At 39.3% G+C, this 18,981-nt stretch overlaps 1 protein-coding gene across 2 annotated transcripts in view; it reads left to right on the top strand.

The window, feature by feature from the left end:
• Positions 1 to 3,156: 3,156 nt before the first annotated feature.
• The window catches only part of MID1 (midline 1), a gene marked incomplete at both ends in the record, with an annotated part of 89,239 nt that continues 73,414 nt past the window's right edge, over positions 3,157 to 18,981 (top strand). For both annotated transcript variants that reach the window (XM_079546994.1, XM_079546993.1), the window contains one exon: positions 3,157 to 3,816. In XM_079546994.1, the coding sequence (XP_079403120.1) occupies positions 3,157 to 3,816 (660 nt within the window). The remainder of the gene's footprint in view (positions 3,817 to 18,981) is intronic.

Below are 18,981 nucleotides of genomic sequence, written 5' to 3'. Positions count from 1 at the left end.
TTCTGGGTCTTGAGGCTTTCTTTGTGGCTTTCCACGTAGGCCATGTTGACTATGGAATTTGACCGTGTGTGTATTATAAACCATACGCATTACATTTCTGCCTATTTCTGCCTCATTACTGCTGCTGTGGATTCTCTTATCACAAAAGTAAATTACAAAGTATGAAACTTTAAGACCAAGGAGTTCAAAAGATTCCGTAGCTGGATGAGCTGCACAATGTACTTCAGAGATCAGCTAAGCAAAGGCAGAATTGCAGTCAGTTAAAAAGCAATCATTGGATTACCCAGAAAATACAGCCCCTTTTCCGTGCCTCTTAAAGTCTTCATTGCTCTCTCCCAGTTGCGGTGTTTTTTGACTTACTGGCAGCTGCAAAAGGAAACAGGGAAATGTCTTTGTTTGGTTCTGTCAGCGTGCTCCACTTTGATTACTGTGGAAGACAGGCTTTTATGGGCTTCTATTCCAAGAATTTTACAGTCTAGGATCAGATTTTGACACTCTTGCTAGTCAGGAGTAAGTGGCTATTCCATCAGGTCAGATAGATCAGAATGGGTTATCAGTTAGGATGGTGGTGTTTAGACAGAGCCATGACAGTGATTCAAACGCTTTTCCATGAGTCAGTGATGCAAATATTTTTCTGCTGGTTTAGTCTTTTCAACTGTCTTTTAGATGAGTAACGTAGAAAAGCCTTTGGTTATCCTTTTATTTAAGACAATGTGCTTTGAGAAGGAAACAAAATGAATGAAACCTTTTGGCACATGAGAGAGCAGGAGGGATTTTGTGCAGAATGAAGAGCACGGAAGAAAGCCCCATATCTGGAACATGGTCCTAAGAAGCAAACCAGAGAGGTCGGCAGATTTTCACTAGGCTGCCAAGAGATGAGCAATGATTAGGTGATTTGCCTCCTTAAAACCTTGTCTGCTGCCAGCCCCAAATCCCCTTCTCCCATTTCCAGTGCAGCTTTCAGCCCGCAGGATAAGCGGATGATGAGGTATACAGTTGTGGTGTGGAAGGGATTCAAACAAAGTGAATGAGATTCTTATCTTCTGGGACTTGTGTGATACAGAGAGTGAAGAGGAGGGAAGACAAACTGTTCTTCATTTGCAGAAAATGCTTTCATCTTTTGCTTTGCTGTGTGGCTATGGCTGAAGGGAGAGCAGAGAAGCTGTCTTCCTGCTTATATCAAATTGCCAGGCCTTTAATTTTGACCAGATGAGCCATGCAATTATGGCATCTGATGGATAGTTATAAAGGAATTAGTCTTTGGCAAACTGAACTTCATTTCAAGTAATATCAGCATCACAGAAGAGTCAGGAAACCAAATTCTGTGGCAGAGTCAGTGCCTTTCCCTAAGCACTCAAATTTCTTGGCAGAATAAAAGGAAGCCCAAGTGCAAAGAGACAGAGTACTCTAATTTCTAAGCACATTCTGGAACGGACGTCTTGCTGCTCTTCCCACAAGCAGGCAGTGCAGGATGCTGACAGGTACCCTGAACCTTGCCTCCATGCCTGTCAAACTCTCCCATTTTATTGTGGTTCCTATTGGGGTTATAGGTAGTATTCCTGCTGCCGTGCCCCGTGCTCTAATTGCCATGAAGTGCAGGAGGTTCAAGCACGCTTGGTTCCCAAGGCTGCTAATGAGCCCCAGCTCTTCTCGCCCTTAATGAACCAAGACTTGTCTGGGGGGATTCTTGTCCGCCCCTCTTTCTTCCTGGTCAGGGAAGGAGGCGAGAGTTCACGCAGCAGAACAATGACTTTACAGTGTGGGGGCCATGCAGCTGTGCCATCTGAAGCTGTGCTTGGTTATGAGCAACAAAGCTTAAATAGATTGTACTGTGAGGAGGTACGGCTCTTGCTTCTGCCTCACTGAGCTGTCCACTCGCGGCAGCGATGGGGCCCTGACGGGAGCTTCTGCAGGGAGAGCTGCGCGGGGCGACGCTTTCGCATTCTCTCTGTGATGCTGAAAGCAGAATTGGGAGCAAAATGAAGTTTTAGTGGATCTCTGAGAGGGCTGCACTGCCGCCTCCTCAAGAAAATCCCATCAAAAGTCACAGATTCCTAATCCACCTCAGATGGTTAATAAGGCCACTACTAGAGCAAGCATAATTCAGGAGTTTCAGCGTTGGAGAGTGTTTACACAGCAAAGCATGCACACAGACAAACCCTTAACCAGATCTCACTTTTCAGTATTTTTCTCACGGCAGGCTCTTTTCATAGGTTAGAATCATCAGGAATTTGGGCTCAATTAGTAGAAATTTCATATGCTTCATCTTTCTTGAGGTATTTCAGTTAGGACACTGCAATCCTCTGGCTAATTTATCTCACTGCAAACACATGTGTCATATTTACACACGTACATGTACCTGTACATACGGTACAAATTACCTTGAAATACATAGGTGCAGTAAATTAATATAGTACGATAAATATATCCATGAAAAACATAAAAATATCACGTGCTTTCCTTGATACACTGTTCCCTGTATATATCCATGGAAGTATTTACACATGTGAACACAGATATGTACCCTAGGTGCTGTGCTATAACAATAACTTAGCATTTCAACCTGAGAAAAGAACTGTGTGAATTAAAATAGCAATGAGAGAGATGTAAGGTTACCGGCTATTATATACTGGGCTAACTCTTGCACAATGCTATACAAAGGTGAAATTGTTTAAAGTTTTACTACTAGATTAGCAAAGCCAAAAACAGCATCTGCAAAAGAAATCTGATTTTGCTGTAGTAGGCTGTTTGAAAATCATCACATTGTTGTTTTAATCATTTTGGGTTTTTAGCAGTGCAGAGAAACATCTGCTGCTTTCCTCGATTGCATGAGCGAGAAAGAGAAAGCGAAAGAATAAGGAGCTTTTGCTTTGCATTCCTAAGTGAACAGAGAGAATAGGGGGAAAAAAAAAAAAGAAAAAAAAAAGCCATCTAGTTTTAAATACCTTGATATGTGCATGTGCAGGTTCAAAACTTTTGCTTGCTCTTCCACCCGGAGTGGTGGACCGATAGAACTGGGAGCCGCGGCGAAGCTGGCAACCCCCCATGGCTGACCCCTCATGTTGTTTGTCGCCTAATCGAATTTTGCGTGTGTTTCCAGATAGCTGATCAGCTTCCCTGGATTTCGCTGACGCCACAGGAAAGCTTTGCCTGAAGATGGAAACACTGGAGTCGGAACTGACCTGCCCTATCTGTCTGGAGCTGTTTGAGGACCCGCTGCTGCTGCCCTGCGCTCACAGTCTCTGCTTCAACTGCGCGCACCGCATCCTGGTCTCCCACTGCGCCTCCAACGAGCCGGTGGAGTCTATCACCGCCTTCCAGTGCCCCACCTGCCGCTATGTCATCACCCTCAGCCAGCGTGGTCTAGAGGGGCTGAAGCGCAACGTCACCCTGCAGAACATCATCGACCGCTTTCAGAAAGCCTCGGTGAGTGGGCCCAACTCCCCCAGTGAGACCCGTCGGGAGCGGGCATTCGACAGCAACAGCATGTCCTCCTGCGAGAAGGTCCTCTGCCAGTTCTGTGACCAGGACCCTGCCCAGGAGGCAGTGAAGACATGCGTGACTTGCGAGGTCTCCTACTGCGAGGAATGCCTGAAAGCCACGCACCCCAACAAGAAGCCTTTCACCGGCCACCGGCTGATTGAGCCCATCCCGGACTCTCACATCAGGGGATTAATGTGCTTGGAGCACGAGGATGAGAAGGTGAACATGTACTGCGTGACGGACGACCAACTGATCTGTGCCCTGTGCAAGCTGGTCGGGCGGCACCGAGACCATCAAGTGGCAGCTCTAAGCGAGCGCTACGACAAGCTGAAGGTGAGTGCTGCCCTTGCACCCCATATGGAGTGGTGGGGAGGGAAGGTGTCCTGCTGTTCAGTGTTGTGTTTCCTTGTTTGGGCACAGGCTGGTGAAGGCAGGTGTGCGATCTGTCATCAGGTGAGATGCATGTACAGACCGCTGTGTGCTCATCAGAAAGGGATCAAGTTTTCCCTTGAAGAAAGATTCCTTGGTTGTGCTTTGATTTTTCTGCTGCATGCAGTGTACACTATTGCTAGCCCAGTAAGCTATCTGTATTAGATAAGTATTAGCTTATCTGTCTGCATCCATCCACATCTTCCCTCATGGCAGTTGGCTGGGTTTTGTGTTGGCTGCACATACACAGGCCCTGATGGAAATGTTGGTGTTCTTTGCATACGCTCTGCTGTTGATTATTTTTTATCAAGCTGTTTTTATCATAGAAAACCCTTCGCATCACTGCTAATAAGAAATGCAATTATACCTGCTGATTTCAGGGGCTGAGCTGCCTTGTCAGCCAGGGAGGCCAAATGCCAGCCCCAGTCCTCCCATGCTGCCCCGAAGGAAACTAAACCAAAAATCTCTTTCAGCTCCTTGTGGCATTCCATGGTTCCCCCCTCTCACCTGGCACCCAGCTGGCACCCACCTGGCCCATGTGGGGTGTTCTCACTGAGTGAAACAAAAGGGCATGATGCAGACCTGCTCAGGTTGCTCTGCAGGCTCCCACTGAGGCCATCAAGCAGCCTTGGACCAAACACATTGATTTAGATGCTGCAAGCAGAGGAGAGGAATTAATAAGATTTCCTCAGGCTGTGTATGTATGTCTGTATGTACTTGTCTGCGTATGTTTTGGGGGGGATTCTTTGGTTAAGTTGAGAAGACACAAGTGTGGAGCGCGAAGATAATCCGCCACAGTTTTGGATATATGAGAAGAGACTGAATTAATAGATTTAACTAACTGGAAATATATTCTTAAATAACTTGAAGATGAAAATGTGAGACTACACACGTACATGATAACTTTGTGTCAGTGCAGGTAAATTCTGCATGCCACATGTTTTTCATGCCTCTGTGCATGTGCAGATATGCATATCATGCTCTATTCTTTACTTGGACCTGATAACTTCTTTCCATTTCTTAATTAATTTTTTTAAAGTTAAAGTTGTTATTTCAGCTTTCCTTTTTTTTTTTTTTTTTTTTTTTCCCTGAAGAAGTGCTTGTTTGTTTTTTTTTAAATAATGAAGAGTTTAGCCACTGCTAAAATGGGACGTGGGCTCTAAATGTGAATGCTTGCCAGGTGCTACGGTTCAGCAAGCTAACACAGACTAAACACCTGTATCATTTATGAACTTGATAAGAGTAGGAATGTGTAATTTGATGTGAAATACCTTTGAAGTTCGGTATTAGCTAAGTGCATTTTAGAGAGATGCCAGTAAATGTTAAACAAAATTTCTTATGCTGGTATACTTAGATATGGCTAGTCTTGGAAGAAGACTTCAAAAAGCAAGTGTCTTTACTTGAGATCTTAATATGGCACATGGTTAAGAAGAAAATCTGTGTGTTTTTACATAATCTCTGTCTTTCCTGTGCAAAGATGCCTACGCAGACTCTGGATGGATATCTCAAACAAACAAGCAGTGTCCACCTTAGATGTTTCCCAGATTAGCAAACCTGGCAGAAACATAATAGAGTACTTTCCACCAGACTCATCAATGAATTCAAGTACTTTCCAGCAGACTCATCAATGAATTCAAGTACTAATTTAATGATTAGAGTGGGCCTGGATCAAATAACTCCTTCTTAAAGAAGCAATTTCTGTCATTATCCGTACAGGTTTTTTTGTTTGTTTGTTTAGACTTACACTTTCCTTGTACTCAAACTATTTGGAAGTAGTTTATACAGGAAATTATTAGCCGACATGAAATCCAATTACTATCCTTTTTGTCATGAGTGAAATAGATGTATTTTACTTTGTTAATCCCTGTGGCGATACCAATCATACCAATTTTGCCACCAGTTACAACAGTCTGAGCCCAGGGATAGTAGGCTAGGTGAGTTCCATCCAGATCCAGAGTCCATTCTCTGTTCATAAGAAGGTAATCAGAAATTGATGTCCTTCCTTCCCTCATTGCCTCTTCCATCTCAGTAGTGTGAGCTGTTTTACATATTAAACTCTGAGAATAAGATTTTCTCTTTAGTAGATTGGATTTCTTCCTTAGGAATAAAGGAATTAGGTTTATTTACATCACTGCTTAGCAGCGAACAGGCAAGATTGTCTGTTCCCTTTTCATGTTGAGGCAACCTTCTTCATAAATGGTAATACCATTTCTTCAGTAACTGCTGGTTTTGCTGTTGTTGTAAGTCTTTGGTTCAAGCTTGCATTTAGTGTTTGTTAAGTTACAGTTAACGTGCAGATGTCAGCGTTAAATGCAGTGTTCAAGTTAATCAGAAAATACCCATCTGAAAAACAGGTTGTTGCTTGCTATATTGTTGCCAAGGGTTTTTAAATACATAGGGTTTGTTTGATAGATGGGTTACGCAAATCTTCAAAAAAAATTCTAAAAGAATGAGTATGTGCTAGTCAGTAGGGTAGTGGATTCATTCAAAAATTGGTGGCTAATAGTAAGTATCTTCAAAGAAGAAAAACAAAACCGCTTCATGTGATGTTTTCTTTTCTTGCAATTTTCTTTTTAAATCAACACATTGTTGATGCCAAGCAACTAGTGTGTAGCTTTAGGTGTCAAGCTATGCTAATTACTCGCATTCTTTTCCAGCAGCGTTACTAATTATTTAAACTATATCTCATCCTTCATTAAGCATAGGACAATAGATGCCATTGCAATCTAGCTCCCTTTGTGGCAAAAATGAAGCCCTTTAATTAGGAGTTCTGTACACTTGTCCAGCAGAGACGTCTATGCTAAAGCATGTTTAACAGTCGGTGTAATTGCAATTGTGGACATCTGAAAATGAGAAAGTGTTTTCCTTTGGCAGCTATTGCTCTAGCCCTGAGAGATGCTTTTGTTAATGAACTTCTACTGTGCATGGAGGGGTCTGAGGGCACTTATTTCAGAAGCAATTCATTCTTGGTTACTAAGAACACATGGTGTAATTACATGCTTATAGATGTTTTAGTGCGTACAGACTTTTTTTTTTTCTTTAGACCATAGACACAGATATGTTTAAAAAAAGAAACATCATATACCATGACAAAAACAGAGAATAAGAAATGTTCTGGTTATCACTGAATTTATGAAGTGATGGTCAGAATTGTGGTATAAGTTAGAAATAGCTTCTAGCTGCATAAACAATGAAAGTTGTAAAAACAGAAGCTGCAGATGCTCATGCTCACTGCAGTATAATACCACAAAGAAAAGATTTTTGTCTAATTACCTTTGATGTTGATTTTTTGTTTTTTGTCTTGTTGAAATGTGAAGGAAAAGACAAATATGCGCTCATGTTTCCAGAGAAAATTAATGAAAATTGCCACTGTTCTTTAGACATATTTATACTTAAGAAACTAATAAGAAAAATGAAAAGAGGAAGAAGCTACAAGGTGGGTGTGAATGAAAAATAATGTCTGATTAATTTTAGCAAAAAGCCATGACGAAATGTCACAAAAGACAGACGGTAAACTATATTTTGAAATGGTATAAAGCAAGTGCCATTGAAACCAATAATTTTTTCTTCTTCATATTTACCAGGAATCTGGCCACTGATATGCATAATCTTGCAAAAAAAAAAAATTTGGAATGCTTTGTGTGATGCGTAATCAAGCGAGAGCCTTTGTTAAATCAAACTGCTATAGGTTAGCAGTTGTTCCCCATGTTTTTGTTTGACCCTTATTAGCACTGACACGTATTGGGCATATTTATGAAGGCAAGGCAGTCCTGTGAATGGCACTCAGGAATTCCAAGAACAAAAGGGAGCTTCTTGTTTGTACGGCTTTTATTTTGTTTTACTGGCAGAATCCATACACATCTATTTTTACTCTGTTGTTTATGCAGGATGCGAGGATTCAGTTTTCAATGGAGTGTCAATTCAATTACTCACAAATATTTTTGGTGGGAAGCAACCATAAGTCGTTTCCACATAGGGAGAATTGCATTCAACTCTTACGAATTTACTTCAGCTGTGTAAAGGTAGGAGACTTTGTCAGGTCCACAGCTTCTACAAACTGGGCACAAAAATATGTCTCCTCCAATATGTTTACTCTGAGTTAAAATCATCTCGTATTTCAATGTCTCTGCAGAGACACTGTCAAAGTATGCATTGAAGCTTTCCAACCATTAATTGGTATACTGCATACTGTAAGAATCTAATGCTTGGAAACCTGTGCTCAAACAAACAGATGGGTTGACAATCCAGGAATACTGATTTTTGTATTTGTACATAAATACATTAAGCAAATGCATGTAAGTATATGTCCGTATGCATTTTATTATGTTTATTTGTATATTTATAGTGCTCATGGTAGTATAACAATATTGCATACGTTAATAGGTATGTCAGTGTAGCTATGTTTGAACAGCACAGAAATATATAATTCCTAGTAGTTCATTAATATATAGAATTTATATGAATATATATATGCCTATATTTTCACTATATAAAGTTTCAGATACATGTATGGTGGTCACTACAAATATATTTGATGACATGTACATTAGCTACATTTCAATTATTTAATCTACTGTATCCAAAACATGGCACCCCTGGACTTGCATTATTACTAGAGTAGTATTAGATTACTGTTTGATTAGATACTATTTAACACATATTTCAGTGTATATGAATTAAGGAGTGGTCACATATTGGTACAGAATATTATGTAATTTTACGTGAAGCACAGAGAGTTAACTGTACTTTTTCAGTATTATAAAGACTCAAAAGCATTAACTTGTTTCATGGAAGAGAATAGATGTAGGAATGAACTATTTCAATACACAGGTATTCGAGTAGGACTTATTTTATTAACGTGTAAATATTAAGGCAGACTTTAGATCATACTCTTTTAGTCTAGTGTTTTCTCAGGTTACTATGTTTGCCAAATCTGATATTTCTGTTGTGAAATTTAAAAGCATATAACATAAATACTCTCACAACAACATTACTGGTGGTGATTTTTGCTTGTCTGAATTGTTTTTGTTGGTTCTTTTTTTCTTTCAATTTTTTAGTAAAATTCTGAATGATGTGGTCTGAATTGGTATATTTATGAATGTGGATTATGAACTATTATTCAACAATAGTTTTTATTTACTGAAAACTGGATGTGGCTCTGGGCAGCCTGATCTAGTGGTTGGTGGCCCTGCCCACAGCAGGTGATTTGAAACTAGATGATCTTTGAGGTCCTTTTCAACCCAGGCTATTCTATGTTTCCATGATTGTATGATCTTTGTACTTTTCCACGCACCTGACCGAAAACGTTGAGGTGATGGACTTCAAGTCCTTACTCCAGCTCATAATTTGCTTACTGTAATGACCTCCTGTTTCTCCCTTCATTGCTTATACATTTTTAGATAATAAAATGATTGATAGATGGTGGTGGAATATAATGAAAGACAAATGCTTCTTCAGAATGAGACTCTGTTTTAACAATAAGCAGTAAAGCAATAAAAATGGAAATGAAGCAAATAGAGGTGGTTAAGGGCAAATAACTAACTCTCTTAGAACTCTTAGAGTTTGATGCAGGTTGACCCTTTTTGTAATAAATATAGTGGCTGCCTAACAAAGAATCAAAGGTAGAGTAGGTGGCGGGAAAAGTTACAAACAAGGTGACCTTTCAAAGGTAGAACACTTACATTTTTTAGAAAAACAGCATACTTTCAGAAAATTGATACGTTGACTGAGCAAATGAGTTCTTTTAGTGTCTTCTTGGAGAATTATAAAGCTGACTGGAGGAGTGCAGCTAAAAGAACTTGCCATAGTCAGTAAATGAAAGCTTGCACTGAAGCACACACTGGGAGGTGTGTGCAAGTGCATGAATATGTATGTTAGCTATGTGTATTCTGAACTTATCTTGAATTATAATCTTATTTTAATGCAAATTTTTTTGAAAATGAGTGTGACAGCAAATACATTTTCAAACAAAGGTGAAGGTGATTGCTGGTATGCTTTAAATAGGGAAAAACCAAAACTAAGCCAAAAAACACACTGGCTGCAAGTATCTCCCAAACAAACATTACAGAACACTCAGCATTCAGGTTTCTCTTGAGCTTTAATTTAACTTGCTAAATCACTCTATGAAGAAAAAAACAAATTATATGAATTCTGCTCTATAATGACACACCCACAGTAGCATGATTAAAGTATCATAAAGATCCCCCAAACCTGCCATCCAGCCTCCTGTCCCCTTTGCTTCCCCCCACTTAGAACACCTTTGGCTGGACTGAGCACCCACAGTGGGCATGTGATGGGACTCCTGTCCTTCGCAGCTCTCCAGCTCTCTTTTATAACATGCTCTCTGAAGTGAGAGCGTTCTGTTTATTAGGTATCTGAAGTCAGTGAAAAGTGAAGGAGGAACAAAGGAAGTGGAATAGCAGATGATTTTATCTTAGTGTTGTGATTCTGAGCTGTTTCTGGACCTGCTGTACATACTTAATTAAACAGTTCTTACCTAAGAACAGACACTGAACTGTAAGCACAATGTCTTCATACCTGTCAGTAAAACACTGAGAACATGATGGATAGGCAATAAGTAACGTACCATTGACTTTCTCAGTCATGTGTCTTGTGATGCCAGCAGGGTTATTTTTTACTATAGATTTTTCTTCTTCAGTTTATGCAGGTTGAAATAGAAGTTGTGTTTCTTTTAAGAATTTCTTCTTGGTTGGAGAACAGGTGTTGGTCTTGTGCAAAATCCAAGTTATGACTGGGGAAGGGATGCATGTGGACGGCTATTCTAATGACTCAGACAAATTTATCCAGAGACCGGAGCTCTGCATTGCCTCTGTATCATATGAGCCCCCTCCATCAGAGGTTGGTTGGTTGGTTTGTTTTCACGCTCACAGTATTTATATGTTTTGAGAAATGAATATTTCCTACCTACATTTTTCAGTCTACTCTTTCAGAATTTTGTAATTTTAACTTCCTTCACATTCTATAGGTCAGATTGCAATGAAGTAGCAATATGATCCTTTACTTATATTTTACAGTAGGAGAGAGATCAAATTCAGCACAAATGAGAGATGTAACAGTGCCTAAGGTTAGGTTTTTCCTTTTGCAATTTTCCTTTTTAATTAGTTTTGATAATGAGAACAATCTTCTAAACTACCACCGACCCTTTATCCTCAGCCTTTTTCTTACCCTCAGAAAACTGCCGTCAGAAACCAAATGCTGAAATATTAGAGAATCACAGAATGGCCAGGGTTGGGAGGGACCTCAAGGATCATTAAGCTCCAACCCCCCTGCCACATGCAGGGCCACCAACCTCCCCATTTAATACTAGACCAGGCTGCCCAGGGCCCCATCCAATCTGGCCTTGAACACCTCCAGGGATGGGGCATCCACAACCTCTCTGGGCAGCCTGTTCGAGCACCTCACCACTCTCTCTGTAAAGAATTTCCCCCTGACATCCAACCTAAATCTTCCCTCCCTCAACTTAAAACCATTTCCCCTTGTCCTGCTGTTATCAACCCTTTCAAAGAATTGATGTGTCCAGCATGCTTTGGTGCTTTGGTGGAATAATATAATATTTCAAATATTGATGTGTCCAGCATACTTTGGTGGAATAATATAAACTTCACGACTTCGTGCCTATACAGAAGTTAAGAATGCATCTCCTTTTTTTTTTTTTTTTTTTTTTTTTTCTCCCATAGGAAGGAAATTTATATGGGCATTTGTGTCTTTAGAATAGATAGTATCCCCCTGTACTAATCTTTCTGCCAACCATGTCTGTAAAGTACAGAAACGGTTTCATCTATTTTTACCATAGCAATGCACAAAGTTAATTCCAGAATTCATATTCAAAGTTTTCAGAATTCAGAATTCTATTCAAAGTTAAGTCCAGAATATAAGGACTTGTACAAATACATGAGGAGATGTAATCCTTTCTTGAAGGAGCATTTTTTCAGTTAAGCTTAAAACAAAATACAAAGCAAGCATGATATATACTTAGACATTTTATATGGTTGCAGTAATATTCAGGCTACCTGTTGGCATCATGTAATGGGAAGATAAGAAAATAATGAGATAAGAAACAAATTTTGGATGTTTCACTAATGAAAGGAGGCACTGTTTGATTTCTTGTAATGATTCTGGTATGAAATACACTGTGCTGAAAAGTCTGGATTCTCATGCACATCATTTTGGGAAACAGTGCAAGTGTTTGCATTGCCTTTTGTGCCAGCCTAGTCACAAATTGCATATATTCTAATTGTTCAGTTGTGATGTCCAAGCTGATGTTAATACACTGCTATGACAGTACAAAATATTACTCTCCCTAAATTTGAAAAAAGAACTGAAATGTGAGACATTACAAAATAACTAAATTCTAGGCTTGTTCTGTAGTATTTTCTCTTTTATGACATAAGTTTTTCAGCTGTTAGTACTTAGTGAAGATTTTGATATTGCATTTTGTTAAGGTTCTAAATAAAGCAAAATTTAAAAAGTAGTACAACCAAAAAAAGTCTCTAACGTGACATACATCAGCTCATACAAATTGAAACAAATAGGAATAAAACGTATCATCTCTTCTTAAAATGCTAAAAAGTGCAAAGGGGCATTTTGAACACAGTTACTTTCCAGTGCTTCATTAATTGTTTCTTACTCTGTTATGTACTGTATCTCATCAGTTATTGGTGATAGAGCATTACAGCTAATATGAGGACAGACAAAGATAGGAACAGCAATATACATATAGGAACAGGCAGAGTGAGGAGGGGGGAGCAAGAGTGGGTTGGAGCTCCTGGATCTCAGGGCTAACAGCAAGATGAAATTGTTCATATATTTTTCTCTTTTCCTTAAAATTATCCACAGGCATATGTGGAAACAAAACTTTTTTAAGGCAAGGTCTCCCATTTTACCTGTGCAGCTGATAGTGAGATTTCACACTGGCAACAGTAATGTCAATTCAAGCTCATAATGAATTTGAATGTCAGAGAAGTTTTCCTTCTTTAAGCCTATCTAGTAGATAAAATGTTTAAGAGTAAAGAGCATAATCTTTCATTAACTACAAGAGAAGCAAAGTAAAAGAGAAGAACCTGTATAGTTATATTGGCTACATGGATTAACATTCCTTACTTTGGGGAGTGGTGCTGTACCCTGGTAGGAAAGGCACCGCTTTGTTCTACAGCAGTGATGTTGAAGTTTGAGGCTGCATGCCCCCATTCTCTTATTTACAGTGGCACAGTCAGATTTTACAAGAGATTGAAGATAGGCAGCTGTTACAACAGCTGTGATAGAGACATTACACAGACTTGGCAGGCTGTGGCTAATCACAATGTGTGCAAACTTGATCTATGGATTAAGCCAGCATATGGAGAATATGCATCTCTTCAAACTGAATCCAAGCAATATTTATCTTTTTAGTGAGTTACTAAAAGTTAAGAAAGATAATGGTCAGTGTTTACATGGCAGTTCAACCGAATAGATATTTAAAATATTATATTCATGGCCTGAAGACTTTAAGCACATAGATACAAGAAATCCATTCAGTGGAATAATGGAGGGAACTTTTAAAATGCTGCAAATCGTATTTGACCTCATCAGTTTAAAAAAAATAATTAGTCAAGCCATGAACATGTTCCAATATACAAACCTTGAGCATACTCTCTAACTTGTTAAATGGGAAAAACGTACGTGCAGATGTACGTAAGATTGGAGGAGAATGCTTGAGAGAAAAAGTCCTTGTTTTTCCAGTAGCCATGGTCCTCCTGGTTGCTGTATGGCCTTTTCTACAGTTTCAGCTTTCCTGAAAAAAAGGAAAGGGCAGACATGCTCCAGGATGGCCCTCCCAGTGCTGGCACTCTCCTTCCATACAGGGTGGTCTTCACCTCAGCTGTATTTCCCTTTCTCTGGTGAAGTGCTGCTGTTGGAAGCCAAGCACAGGGGGTTAATCTGTGAATGGAGAACTCTGCCGTGTGAGGGAGCTCCAGCATTGAGGCACTTTTTCATTGGTTGTAGGTGTCTGCTGAGCAGAAGGACCAGCTCAAGATGCCTACTGAGGTTATGCAAACTTTGAGTGAACTATGGTGATGCAATCTTTTCTTTCACGTGCTTAAGTAAGGGCAGACGTTATTCTCTCCACTGCATTTGAATATACCTTTCAACTTCAAAAATATGGCTGTAGCTTTGGGGAGGAGGGAGCATTATATTGGAAGTATAATAATGTTTTCACTCTCTTTTGGGCATTTCTTCTGATCGCTCTAGAGGAAAAAGTGACCTTTACACCCAAATCCACCAATTAGAGCAGCAACCACGATGCCTTTGTGTGTTCTTGTTTTGTTTTGTCTTATGCTGTCATTCATTGTGCTGAATTAGCTTTCTTTTCAGAAGGACTTGGGCAATACTCCTGAATTTCTCCTGAAATTCTGATATACTGAAATTCTTATGTAGGCAGGATGTTATGAGCTATGAGGGTTGGTTTTTTTTTATAAGAAACACTATCAGAGGAAACTTTTTCTTTCTTTAATTTAAATTAAATAATTTACTGGATTACATTCAGCTTTGTTAGTATAGACAAGAAGGAAAAACCTTTGTCTGAACTTTAAATGAATGCTAAGTAATAATACATCTTTAGACTAGTAATTGTCTTTCAGTGTCTTGTTGAAAGATACTGTGAAAAAGCAACAAAAAAAGGAAGAATATCACTGTGATAAGCTACTAAAACATCTTAGAACACCTGAATAAACTTTAAATGAAGTCTGAATTTTCAGCAGTTTTAAATGTGCTCTTGCACTCTCTAAATCAATTTGCAATTTCTCCTTTGAAAGCAATGTAATTTTTTCTGTCAAATAAGTCACTACTAATTAAAAGACAAACAAACAAATGTAACTAATAAGACCAGTTTGGAGATCTGCTTTTAGATTTCTCAAATGCTTAATTTCAACACTGCTGAAGTCAGTGAAGGCTTTCAGTTTTAACACGCACAGTATCAAAACATTTCAGTAACTTGGGAAACTTGGTCTGATTTTCTATTGTTTGCAAAGCTGACTGTTTGCAATACAAGGGTACAAGTAAATTGTTGGGTTGCAGGTAACTAATTGTCAGAAGTCACAGCTTTAGATGTGGGACAGCTGATTTTGTAAGGACTGTATTTGTAGCCAGGAATGAAACTGTCACTCTAAGGAAGAAAACAAAAGAAAAGGGAAAGAGCTTTACTTTTAGATTTTTATTTTATTTTTTTCAACAATGTCCTCTAAGCATCGGTAAGATGTAATCGGTAAGAACCCCGGTTCACAGCGAAGTTCAAGACAGGAGTTTCTTGTTGAATGACTCCTGTTCGCAGAACAGGCTGCGAATCTGCTGTCACGTGTTTTCCTTGGAGAAACTCGTTTCCTTCCTGAGGAGGTCTGCAAGGTCAGGTAAATATCCGATCCTGGAAGCTGCCTCTGTCAGGGCTCTGAGTCATTATTTCTCTGAAAAAAATTGCAGAGAAAGCCTCTCAAGAAACCCTGAAGTGCAGTGAAGCACTTACTCATGGGGAGCCATTTTAAACAGTATATGCTAAGTAAAAGAAAATTTTTCTGAAGCTCTGTTTTTTTTGTTCCCATATATGTGTAATTTCAGTATTTTTATTTAAAAGTCAGAATTTGTATACTGATTTTCAGTACTGTAAAATGGGACCAATCAGTCTGTTCCATCCTCTCCCTCCTTAGTTACCCAGCCATCTTCACTGAGCACACAAGCGTTCTCTAGAAAGGCTGATGCACTATGTGCTCATAGCGGAGGCACAAGTCAGGTGCCTAAAATACAGTTCCCAAGCAGCCAAATCAGTTTATGTTCAGTGTCTGTGGGTCCACTATTTTTTTATAGTTAGTAAATAATTTTCTGGAAGTTTATCAAGTTGAAATGATGCAGTCAGATGTACTCTGTTGCTGGCACAAAGTAAAGACGAGAATCTTCCAGAGAAGGACAGGGTGAAGCTAATTGAATGGACTCCAGGTTGGATAATAGGAAAAATTTCTTCTCAGAAAGAGTGGCAGTGCAGTGGCACAGGCTGCCCAGGAAAGTGGTGGACTCACCGTCCCTGGAGGTGTTCAAGAACCTTGTGGATGTGGCACTGAGGGACATGGTTAATGGTGTGATGGGTTGATTTCTGGACTGGATGATCTTTGGAGGTCTTTTTCAATCTTAGTGATTCTGTGACTTCGAATAATATTCAAAGTAAGGAGGAGCAATTGCACATACAGCCCTTAACTGTGTATGAAATGAAATAATGTGATTTCTCTATGACCAGCTCTGTGAGGAGTCATTTTCTTTATTACCACAGTCTACTGTAAAGTTGTACAGATGTGATTCCAGAGCTTGAATCAAACTTTCAGAATCTGAAGAAAGACGAAACTTTCTTTTCCCTTGTGACCAAAAAGTATTCTTGCCAATAAAAACAACAGTAGTGATTAAGAAAGCAAAATAATCTACAGAAATACAAAAGTGGTGTTATAACTATGTCTATACAAAGACTTTTTCAGTACAATTCCCTGCACAAATTATGTTACTTACAGGATACTAGACCTCTGGCAAAAGCTTCTAATTTGGTTGTGAAGCTGTGGCTTTTGTGAGGAGTAACAGTAGAAGAACATATTTGGTCTTTGGAGATATTGTTGCTGTCACCACTGCTGAAACACACTGCCCACTGCTTCACTGTGTCCACACGCAATGTCTGGTCTCCAGAAATGTTCAGCAAGTGACAAAAGGTGCCATCTTTTCCTCATGGAGGAATACAATTCCTCACCTTTCCTTCGTCCACACTTCCACCATTGTGTCATTTTGCTCCTCTGCTGCCATCTGTCATGTAGCAGCAACATGTAATGGGATATTTGTGGGAAGGTTCAACCTCAACTGCTGTACCAACATCTGCCTCTGGCATTGTGGGCCAACATAACAAAATAGGAGGCATTACTTTCAGAGCAGCTCTCGTGTTTATTTTTTGTTTATATGCACAGCTTTTGAATTAGTCCTTAAAATATGTTGAGATGGAACTCTCTGGTAATTCCCTTTTAACCATCAACCACTGCGGCGTCAAAAGCTGAACTGCAACAAGTATAGATGTGTCTGATTTTTTAAAACTCCTGTCACATCCTTTCCACTTTCTCACAGAGATCAAATGGGCTTGAGAATTACGCTCACTAAAACAGGGCTGTTCTAAACTAAAAAAGAGCAAATTCCAAAGCACATCAGAGCTAATTTGCCATTGTTTTCACCATACACCATAATGAACCCTCATCAAATGAATGCAGCTGCTATGTTGCTGTATCCAAAATAATGTAATTAAATTGCTGCTTGGGGAATTTTGGAATATAAATTTGGCAGAGACTCATTATTGGCAATTCGACAGTGAAGCATTAATATAATCTTATCCAGAGAGGTGATCCTGTGTTCTGTCATTCTAAGAGAAGAGAGAGAAGAAACAGGATCAGAATGACAAATGAGCAGACAGAAATCTGAAACATGAAACCACAAGAACTTAAGGCTAATCCAAGCCATGCTGGAAAGCCTACTGGGAAGGAAAGGGGAGGACAGGATGAGAAACCTTGGATGGGTTATATTGGAAAAATTTTCCACTGTGCTCCAATGTGAAGAGGTCAACAAGGAAGGAGAGTCCACCAAAGGAGTCTGCAGGAGGGACAGCCTAGCCACCAGCTTGATGGTAACTTAAATTATGTGCATCAAGATGAAAGCAATGGCAGCTTGGTCTCTTGGATGATGAATTCTCTTAGAGCTGTCAGGACTGAGGTTGGCACATAGAGATACGCTGTGCAGCTCAAACATCTATAACACTTCCAAGAGGAATATTTGCTGACTATACCAACATTGTCTTTGCTTGGGATGTTCAAAATCAAGCAGATACTGAAGTGCCAAGAGTTAAGATGAAATGACTAGTACAACCATTTTCTTGGTTATTAAACTGTAAAACTAAAACAGGTGTCATCATGTCTCATCAGAAAATGGGTCTTACTTCTAATTTTTGTTAAAAGGAAACTTAAATTAACTTGTAAACTCAGGGGAAAGGAATTTGCATAGGGATCGAATCAGAGCCTTTAAATGTTTATGTTTAATAAGCCTTAGTATGCCCACTCTAATTAAGTGTATATGAAATATTACAGCTTAAAGCGTACTTTAGTTTAACAGCTCTGTTTCTGTCCTTTACATAGTAAGAATAGCTCCTGAGATTATGTTTCCAATATGAATATTCAGTATGATGAATCCGAATTGGATAGCCATGAATATTTAACATTACACATTCCCAAAGGTGTTACCTAACTCTTCAGCTCAGGGACAGCTGATCAAATGAAGCCAACACAGTCCTTCAGATTATCTTCAAACAAAGTTCTTCACATTATCTTCTCATTTGTTATTTTTTGTATTCCTTAGAGCATAACAATTAATGCCAAAGTTGCAGTAACAGCAGCTGACAGCAAAAGACAGAAAAAGGGGAGGAAAAACTAAGCAAATTCTAAGGCTTTTGATGAAATACATTATTCGCTAAAGAAAGAAAAGTTTGGAGATCAAATGTTGAGATTAGAGACTGTCACATTCAACAGCAAAGATCACAGAACATACTTGATATGGAAAGACCATTAGAAAAAGTTCAGAGGTAGGTGTGAATTGCTGTTATGCTTCTGCTCAGAGAAAAAAAAAATAGTTACTAGAGCTAACATTTGGCCTCAAGGTAAGTATTCTAGCCACATAACTCTGCTCTAGCAACCCACTGATGTCTCCTGAATTTGAACTGCCAGAAGGGGAAGTGAAAAGAGAAATAGGCAGGGCGGGATTTGTAGGTCAGTCACGGATTTCATGTAATTCATTTGTTTATGTAGCTTTGCAAACCCAGAGCTGTCTGAGATTTAGAAAAACAAATATTCATGTCTTCTCAGAGGTTTGCCAAATGACAGAGTGCTGGCAGTCTTAGTGAGAGGCTGAATTCATTTGCTGCCATGTTGTTTTAGCTCACAATAGGCTTTACGGTTATCCTGGTTTACATATGTAATACCTTCTACACTGCTGAAGGCAATAGCGTGCCTCTGTCTT

Source organism: Tetrao urogallus (assembly GCF_951394365.1).
Source record: "Tetrao urogallus genome assembly, chromosome: 1".
NCBI classification, from domain to species: domain Eukaryota; kingdom Metazoa; phylum Chordata; class Aves; order Galliformes; family Phasianidae; genus Tetrao; species Tetrao urogallus.
This window is presented reverse-complemented; position numbering and strand designations above follow the sequence as displayed.